General features: G+C 27.5%; 2 protein-coding genes across 2 annotated transcripts; one reads left to right on the forward strand and one right to left on the reverse strand.

The window, feature by feature from the left end:
- Nucleotides 1-541: 541 nt before the first annotated feature.
- LOC136076593 (uncharacterized) lies at nt 542-3099 on the reverse strand. Its single transcript, XM_065789897.1, has 2 exons — nt 2422-3099; nt 542-823 (listed from the first exon to the last, which is right to left on the reverse strand). The coding sequence occupies exons 1-2, from the start codon at nt 3034-3036 to the stop codon at nt 590-592; spliced, it is 849 nt and encodes a 282-aa protein (XP_065645969.1). The 5' UTR covers nt 3037-3099; the 3' UTR covers nt 542-589.
- A 2224-nt stretch (nt 3100-5323) lies between these two features.
- Nucleotides 5324-9119, forward strand: LOC136076261 (uncharacterized). Its single transcript, XM_065789735.1, has 2 exons — nt 5324-6117; nt 6209-9119. Exons 1-2 carry the CDS (start codon nt 5324-5326, stop codon nt 9117-9119), a joined length of 3705 nt encoding a protein of 1234 aa, XP_065645807.1.
- Nucleotides 9120-9982: the final 863 nt, after the last annotated feature.

The raw sequence follows: 9982 nt of genomic DNA on the forward strand, positions 1-9982 counted from the left end.
AAATATTTTGAGTTGGTTAAGACGTTTTTAAAACAAATTTCTTTGGTTTTGAGAGCAAATTTTAAAGGTGTAATTAATGAAAGTCGTACAAAATGTTTTATAAATGGTAACTAAGAATAACATACCCGAAGCAAAAATGAGTAAACACCAATTTTTAACTAAAATTTTGTTCTTAACAAATATTAATTATATTATTAATATCAAATGTTACATTTTTTTTTCAAGAACTTTGAGAATTACCTATTCTAACTACGTAACTCAGGAGCTTCATCGTTTTGAAAAAAATAATTTTAAAGCAAACTAAAGTAAAAAAGTCTAAATTTAACAATTTGTATTAAATAAAACACGTTTTATAGTAAATAAAACACGTTTTATGGTATTCTTAAATTTAACAGTTTGGATTAAATAAAACACGTTTTATGGTATTTTCTAAATCAAACTTATATAGTTAAAATAATTATTTAAGTAAAAGATGCGCTTATTGACTTTAAATAGTTTATCAAAGCTTAGTATCATGTCGCGTAGTTTCATGGTGCAAAAATAAAGACAATTTTATTTTACAAAACACAGATAAGTTCTTACAAAGTCTCTATTTTTTATTTTTTTGAATATTTACTGAAGTAAGACAAGCTTGCAAACTGCTATTTCGATGAAACAAACCTAGCTTAGAACTTGATCTCGGATTTATAATCTGACTAATGGTTGTGGTATACTTCATCAGATCTGGAAGATTTTCTTTACAATTTTCACCAAAGCTGGTTTTCGTACATTTTAAATTTTCTTTCATTGGTGTAAATTTGAGTTTGTGAGTATTGCAACTCTTCTATTAAAAATAAAAAAATAAAAACAATAAAAGTAATAATAAAAACCTTCATTCAAAATTATTTTAAAGTATTTTAAAGATATTCAGAAATACTTTGAAAATTTCTCCATTGGGCCTAGAATACCTAAAATATTATAAAAGAAACGGTGAGTCAAAAATATCTTATACTTACCTAATACTTTTTAACAAATTTTGTATAGGAATGTATATATATATATATATATATATATATATATATATATATATATATATATATATATATATATATATATATATAATTAATAAAACAAATGTATTATATATTATAAATATAGTAATTAAATCAATCTGTATTAGATGCACTCTTTCTAATTTATATTAATGATTTAAGCAAAGCAAATACTGAATAATACACAATTTCATTTTTGAAACAAATCTATTTGGTGTACATAATGATATAAAAATATACAGACTTTAATACGGTGTTTAATCAGCAAAAAAGAAATTCTTATATTAAACCAGGGGCAGATCCAGCATTTTTTGGTCTTTGGAATAGCTAACTTCCAGACATGCAGCTAACTCCAAACATTTATATGTTTATACTTATGTCAAATAATGAGGGCTTGCAAAAAATTGCAATAATTGGAGGCTGGGAACAAAAATAATCCATTATTTTCGCCCCCTTTTTCTGCCCCAAACGTGAGAGCAACAAGTTGAGGAAATAATTTTTCTATTATTCTCAACGAAACTTATATTCATCAATAAATTTCAAGTTTCATAGTATTATATCTCAGCGTTCAAAAATTATGACCATACAAAATTTTCTACCCCTTCAAATTGAGGGGGTTTAAACTTTATATGGTCATAATTTTTTAACGCTAAATTTTACTATGAAATTTAAAATTTATCGATGAATATAAATCTAGTTGAAAATAGTACAAAAGATATTTCATCAACTTGTTGCTCTCGCGTTTGGGGCAGGGAGGGGGCAAAAAATTTAGAGCTTTTTTGTTCCCAGCCTCCTATTATTGCAATTTTTTGCAAACTCTCATTATTTGACATAAGTATAAACATATAAATATTTGGAGATCTCATAGACCAAGAAGTGCATATAAATTATCATTAAATCTAACAATTACGATTATTTCAGTTTAGATTCTCAACATGGATATTATTTCTTAGCAGCGTGCCCCCAAAGATTACTATTAAGAGCTTTATTATTCTCGATATATATATATATATATATATATATATATATATATATATATATATATATATATATATATATATATATATAAAATAAGAAAAACGTAATTAAAATATATGCTGATGACACCATAATTATAGCGAAACTTTAGAGCGAAGAAGAATTGTAAACAGTTTATATGGATTAAGACAACGGATTCAAATTGTCAAAAAAAAAACGGCTTCACGGTTTTAATGTAGAAAAATGTGTAGTCATGCATTATGGCTCACTCACTGGTACTATCTTTTAACTATTTGTTGAAATATTTGTAAAACCTTAATTCTCTAAATCTTCATTCTCCGATTATAGATTTGCCACCCAATATCTAACACATTATAAAAAAAAAGCAAACAAAAAAAACATGAAAAAATACCGGTATAGATTTTTTTTGCTTAAGTGCATGTATTCTGAAACTACCCATAAATGAAGATACGTTCATAGTTTTTAAATTTTTTTGCATTGAGTTCTCGACTTTTTTTTTAGAAATTTGTTTTCCGTTTGCACAACTGATGCTTTCTAAAGCTTTTTTTCGACTGCCAACAAAACTTGATTTTAGCCCAATTGTTTCTGACTTGACTGTTTTAACACCATCTCTATCATCAGAACAATTTTTTATAATAAACTCTTTGTTAAATTGATTAAATTTATTTTGTTGGTACATAACCCTGCGGTATTGTGTAACGTATTCATCGATATTATCATAATGCATAAACCGTTCACAATTAGTTGCAAGCCTGCTTTGTCTTTTTTTTTTTAAATCGAAATATTTATTTTCAAATTTTTCATGCGACTTATCATTCAACTTTTCAAAAGAATTATTTGACTTAGATAAAGTAGAGTCACTGTCAATAAAAACATTTTTCCATCTCGATAAACATTTTTCTTTAGGTTTGTTTGAACGACTATTCAGTAGGCTTTGTACATTGATATTGCTATGAAAAAGAAGACTCTCGACTGCTTTTTCTTTTTTTGGCAAAACCAAAGACATTAATGATTTACCAATAACTTTATAAATATAGTTGTATGGAGAAAAACAAAATTTGACGTCATCATAAAAGTTCAATTTTTTATTTTTGCTGTCCTTTTATCGTTTCTGTGAAATATTATATATTAGAGCTTTTAATTATATATTCTAGAGTTTATATATGTTTAGATTTAAAGGATATAATATTTGACCAAGCCTACCAAACTGGAATTTAGGTGGTTATATAAGTAAAAACTTAGAGATTTCCGTTAAAAAAATTCATTTTTGTTTTATTTGCTAACTTTTTATAAAATTTAACTGACTTTTCAACCATGTATAACATGATATGGTTTCAATAACAGAAAATAGTTAAAAAGTAGATTTTATTGATTGAGTTAAGAAATTTACTTAGTTACACCCATAGCAACCAAATTTTTTATTGATATATTTATCTAAGAACTAAAATTTTTTCAAATAGTTGTTTTATTTTTGGGTTTGCGTTAAATTATTTAAAAACCAAAGTTGTAAATCTGATAATGTTGTTAGTTAAAATAAGCGTATGAAATTTTTAGTTAATATATTGTTTTTAAACTTTGAAGCTTGATTTCTCATTTTTATTTTTTGTCTAACTGCAAACAGCATGTCATTCATATTATTTTAACCAGACATGCAATTAACTTCAAATTTTCAGGGTTGTTTCTTTATCGATAGAACTGCAATAGCTTACTAGAACTAACCTTAAACTTGTTTCCATTTGAGTATATTTATATTTTACCAAAGGTTTTTGCATCAATAATATACTTTAAAATTAAAAGAGCTGCCATTTTAAAAATAATTATTATTTTAAGTTTTTCTAGTAAGGTTTTGTTTATTACACAACAATCCATCAGTGTGGTAAATTTTACCCAGTCAGGGTTTTTATATCATATTGATTTCATAATGGTATCAAACTACGATATATATGATATCATGATATGAGAAGTTAATGATATCGAAATGATATCAAAATGAAATCACTCATCGATATCATTCTGAACTCAAAACTTGATATCATAATATGAGAAGTTTACGCAAAACCTGTTATCATAACATTTTCGCTTTGATTCTTTTATTTTATTAATATTTTAACTAATTATACTTTTATAAATAATATTTCATAATTATTTAAATATATATTTAAATATAAACTCAATATTATATTACATTAAAAAATAAATAATTATATTGACATTTTTTTTTGCTTTGAAAAAAAGTCAATATAATTACTAAGAGTTTTATTTGAAAAAAATAATAGATAGCAATTATTTTATTTATTAATAGATAGCAATTATTTAGGTAAAAACATGTGAAACAGAAATGTCACAATATTGTTGATTGGTCTTTGACAAATGTATATTCAGAGAGATAGAGATATGGGCTCGGCTATAGCATCGCTTTAATTTTACAATCGGGTTTTCGACAGATATACAGACTTGATCTTAAAGTCACCTTTTAAATGTTGCATTCTACTTCTTTTCCAAATAAAATTTAGATTTCTTTATCGTCTGAAAGCAATTGTGCGAGCTGAAAATAACAAATAAAAATATTAGCAACCAAAAAAAATGTAAATTTTGCCTGAATATCAACAAAATAAAAATTAGTTATGGTGGGGCAAGTTGTCATACCATGGAATCTTCTTTAGAAATGGTGGCATGTTATACTCAAATGGTCTGAAGTTTTCCAAAGTTGTTTTTTATATAACTATAATAATAAACTACCAAATAAAATAGTTTTTATGAAAATGACCGATTAGTTTTTAAAATATCTGAAAAAATATAAAAAGTATGACAACATGCCCCGCTCTCCCATATATATATACATATATGAATATATATATATATATATATATATATATATATATATATATATATATATATATATATATATATATATATATATATATATATATATATATATATACATATATATATACATATATGAATATATATATATATATATATATATATATATATATATATATATATATATATATATATATTTATATATATATATATATATATATATATATATATATATATATATATATATATATATATATATATATATATATATATATAATATTAATATATAATATATATATATATATATATATATATATATATATATATATATATATACGGAAAAAAACACAAAAAACTAACAGTTCTATTTGTGTTAATAAGAAAACAAAATATTAAACAAAAGTTCACATCTAGAGGTAATCCACTGGTATTAAGGGTGGTAGCCCTCTTAGCAAATTGTTTGCTTCAAGATGGACTTCCTTCTTGAAGAAAATTGGCCAAAAATTGGCCAAGGAAACCATAGTGATTTGAGCAGAGCATTACATGTTTGGTGTGGAAAGTTATCATCTATGATCTCTTCTCTTACTACAAAAGTTGGTTTCTTAGAAGCAGAAAACAAAATGCAACAAAAAGAAATTGATTTACTTAAAAATAATAACAAAGCAAACATCACTTATCAAAATAATATTCACAGTGCTGACGTCTGGGCAGGTTTCATTAGTAAAGAAAAGGACATTGCTGCCAAAGAGAAAAATGCTGCTTTGTTTGCTAAAATTTCAAAAGAAAACAACGAAAAAAATAGAATTTTAAATAATATTATTATAAGTGGTCTTACTGAGTCAGTAAATTTGGATGATGATAATAAAGCAATTGATGAAATTCTTACTATCTTAAAAGTGTCTTGTGACGATGTAAAAGTTAAAAAAAGACTTAAAAAGAAAAATGCCTCTCCTCTTACTTCTTCTATCTCTAGTGACATGGACAACAAATTTATTTATGTGCCCCCGCGTCCTCCTTTGGTTTTAATTGAATTTAAGAATTATGAAAAACGTCAATCGGCTTTGGCTAATGCAAGAGAACTTAAACATATTCATGGTTTTACAAAAGTTTACGTTCGACCAGATCAAACTGAAAATGAAAGAATAGCTCTCTCTAAACTTCATGCTGAATGTAGAATTAGAAACAATGCTCTTCCAAATTCTTTTGATGATCCGCAAGGGAGGCGACTCAATTGGGGTACAAGAGATGGAAAAAAAGGATTTTGGTCTGTGCGATCTGGTTCAATTCGATGGATCGAACACAAAGAATAGAACATCTAACCCTAACATTTATATTCCTCCACCTTTTTCATCTAGTTACTCTTTATTTGAACTTAAATGTCTTTATTTTAATCCAACATCTTTGGATAATAAATGGGATGAATTCCAAGCTAGAATTGCATCACTAGATTACCCGCACATCATTGCAGTTACAGAAACATGGTTCACCGCGACATCTTTAACAAATCTAGAAAATTACACTGTGTATCTTCGAAACAGGACAACTCGTGGAGGAGGTGTAGCCATTTACGTTAGAAAAGACATTCATTCATATGAATGTGAGTTCAGTGATAAACAGATGGGTGAGCAAATATGGTGTCAGGTTTCAATTGGAAATGATGTTTTGCTAATTGGTTGTATTTATCGCCAACCATTCACTCTATATGAGTCTGATTTACAAATCAACAAGTCAATCAAACGTGCTAAAGCTCTGATTGATAATGGTAAATTTACAAGTGTTCTCCTAGTTGGTGATTTTAATCATAGTGATATTAGCTGGTGTAATTTGGGCGAAAAATGTAAATATGGCAAACAATCTAGTCAAATTTTTTTAGATACTATAAATGATTGCTTCCTATCTCAGTTTGTCACAGAACCAACGTTTATCAATAACACACTTGACCTGGTGCTCTCTGATGACCCTGATCGTATTTATAACGTTACGATTGGTCCTCCACTTGGTTGTACACAAAAAAATCATTTCCATAATTCACTTTTATGGGATTTTAGACTTAAAACATCGACCAAAACAATTAGTCATCACAAAGTGAATTACATCTATGATAAAGGTGACTATAATGCCATCAGTGAGGGTCTAAAAATGATTGATTGGCCGAAATTATTTACAAATAAATCAGCAGATGAAAGCTTTGAACTATTTAAAGACATTTACATTTCATTGGTTGAACATCATATTCCTAAATACAATATGTCCTTTAGTTTGAAAAAACGTGATCCAAAATGGTTTAATTCTACTATTAAAGCAGCGACTAAAGAAAAATTTAGACTATTTATGAAGCTACGCTGTTCTTCAAGGAAATTGAAGGATTATATTAGAGTCTTATATAAAAAACAAAATCGCCTGGTCAAAAAGCTTGTTGCTGATGCTGTACTAAAGTTCGAGAATGAAGTCATTTCTGCTTGTAAGTCTTGCCCAAAAAAGTTTTACTCTTATATAAATAGCCAAAAGTCTTGTAAAAGTGAAATTCTATCTCTTTTTGATCACAATGGAGTGCAGTTAGTAGATAAAATGTCTATTGCAAGCTGCTTAAATAATCAATTTTTTAAAGCATTTTCATCACCTGACACTTACTCCCAAGCGCCAAATTTTCCTCGAAGAACTGAAATTGTTTGTTCTCCAGTTTCAAGCTCCATATTCAGTTGTTGCAATATTGAAAAACTTTTATTCGCGCTTGACTCTTCGAAAGGCACTGGCAACGATGGAATCCATCCTAGAGTGCTAAAAAGTTGCTCCAAAGAAATCAGTGTGCCTCTCTCTCTCTTATTTATCAAGTCGTTTGATTCTGGACAAGTACCGTCTGGGTGGAAACTTGCTAATATAACGCCAATATTCAAAAAGGGTCAGCGTACTGATCCTGGAAATTACAGGCCTATTTCCCTCACCTCTGCAGTTGGAAAATTAATGGAGAAAATAATGCGTGATGTCATGACTGAACACCTAGTTAAGCATAACCTGTTATCTCGGCATCAACACGGTTTTGTCAAATCTAAATCGTGCATCACCAATCTTCTTGAAGTACTGGGTATCATTACCGAAGCCTTAAGTGACAACTGTGCTGCATTGCTCATCTTGTTAGATTTTACCAAAGCTTTCGATCGTGTGTCACATTCTCTGCTTTATCACAAACTGGCTGGCTATGGTTTTGGCAAAAATATTCTTGCCTGGCTCAAGGACTTTCTTGAAAATAGGAAGCAGCGTGTCGTTCTGGGAAATTTCGCATCTGAATGGATGGATGTCCAGAGTGGTGTTCCTCAAGGATCGGTCATAGGACCTCTTCTATTTTTGCTTTTTATTAATGACATGCCAGAATTAGTCAAAAACAGTTGCAAACTATTTGCTGATGATAGCCAGTTGGTTGTCAAAATAAAAACAGTTACAGACTTGGGGTTTGTTCAAAAAGACATTGATATTTTATGTGATTGGTCAAGACTTTGGTGCATGGAATTTAGCATAAATAAATGCAAGGTTCTAAAGTTTCATGGTGGTTCCACAGACATTGATATCCCTTTTACAATGGTGAATAATAATGGCAGTCAAATTCCTCTTGAAGATGTATCCGTTGAGAGAACATTGGGCGTTTTAATAAACAATAAACTCAAATGGTCAGAACAAATTAGTCATGCCATTCTTAAAGCTAACTCTGTACTTGGCCTACTCAGAAGAACTTTTAAAAAATGGAATCCTAGTATGTTTGTGAAGCTCTATACAGCATATGTAAGACCGATATTGGAATACTGTGCACCAATTTGGTGCCCTTTTCTTCTAAAAGACATTAAAAAATTAGAATTAGTCCAACGTAGAGCTACTAAACGTGTTCCACAATTGCGCAACTTGAAATACGAGAAACGATTAGCAAATCTGGGTCTCAGCACATTAGCTGAACGTAGAACAAGAGGAGATGTAATCCAATTTTTTAAAATTTATAAAAAACTAAATGTTGTTAACTGGCAACAGAAGACAAACCAAGCAAGTGCTCTATTATGTGATGGACCTGCAGGTCATCTTCGTGGTGCCAAGCATAAAATTGAACAAGAATTAACGAAAAACACTCAAAGACATAATTTCTTTATAAACCGAGTGGTGTCATCATGGAACACTTTGCCTGCTTCGGTAGTTGCTTCAAATTCAGTTAACGAGTTCAAAAACAATTACGACAAATGGAACCGTTCTCTCTCACGTCGGTCTACTATAGTCGGGTCACGTTAGTTACTCGACTCATAGAAGTCTAACTTCTATTGTAGAATTTTACTATAATAATAATATATATATATATATATATATATATATATATATATTTATATATATATATATATATATATATATATATAACATATATATATATATATATATATATATATATATATATATATATATATATATATATATATATATATATATAATATATATATTATATATATATAAGACCAATCAACAATATTGTGACATTTCTGTTTCACATGTTTTTACCTAAATAATTGCTATCTATTAATAAATAAAATAATTGCTATCTATTATTTTTTTCAAATAAAACTCTTAGTAATTATATTGACTTTTTTTCAAAGCAAAAAAAAATGTCAATATAATTATTTATTTTTTAATGTAATATAATATTGAGTTTATATTTAAATATATATTACATGTCAATTTCACCAAAAATGTTTATTTATACGATAAAATTTAACTACTAAATAAATAGATAATTATTTAAAATAATTATGAAATATTATTTATAAAAGTATAATTAGTTAATATATATATATATATATATATATATATATATATATATATATATATATATATATATATATATATATATAGACACACAGACACACACACAACAGATAATGAGGGCTCAAAAGGGTTAACTGTATTCTTATGACATATAATCCTATTTCATTAGAAGATGTCTTTAACATTTAAGTTAACAAAAATTAAACAAAATAATCTACTCTTGAGACAACATTTTTCATTATTATTTGCATTAATTTTTTTTACTAACTACTGCTCTTGATAACTTCTTTAAGTCACCGAGTATTTCGAGCTACTACTTGAGACGGATATTGTATCAT

The sequence above is a fragment of the Hydra vulgaris genome, chromosome 02 (genome assembly GCF_038396675.1).
Source record: "Hydra vulgaris chromosome 02, alternate assembly HydraT2T_AEP".
Lineage (NCBI taxonomy): Eukaryota > Metazoa > Cnidaria > Hydrozoa > Anthoathecata > Hydridae > Hydra > Hydra vulgaris.

Bases quoted from the DNA above. Each gene is read 5' to 3' on its own strand.
- LOC136076593 (XM_065789897.1), bottom strand. From the start codon at position 3,036: ATGTCTTTGGTTTTGCCAAAAAAAGAAAAAGCAGTCGAGAGTCTTCTT. The intron at 824-2,421 runs GTATTTTTTCAT...TATTTTTAATAG, and splicing joins AGCAAAAAAAATCTATACCG to AAGAGTTGCAATACTCACAA.
- LOC136076261 (XM_065789735.1), top strand. From the start codon at position 5,324: ATGGACTTCCTTCTTGAAGAAAATTGGCCAAAAATTGGCCAAGGAAAC. The intron at 6,118-6,208 runs GTCTGTGCGATC...TTTTTCATCTAG, and splicing joins GATGGAAAAAAAGGATTTTG to TTACTCTTTATTTGAACTTA.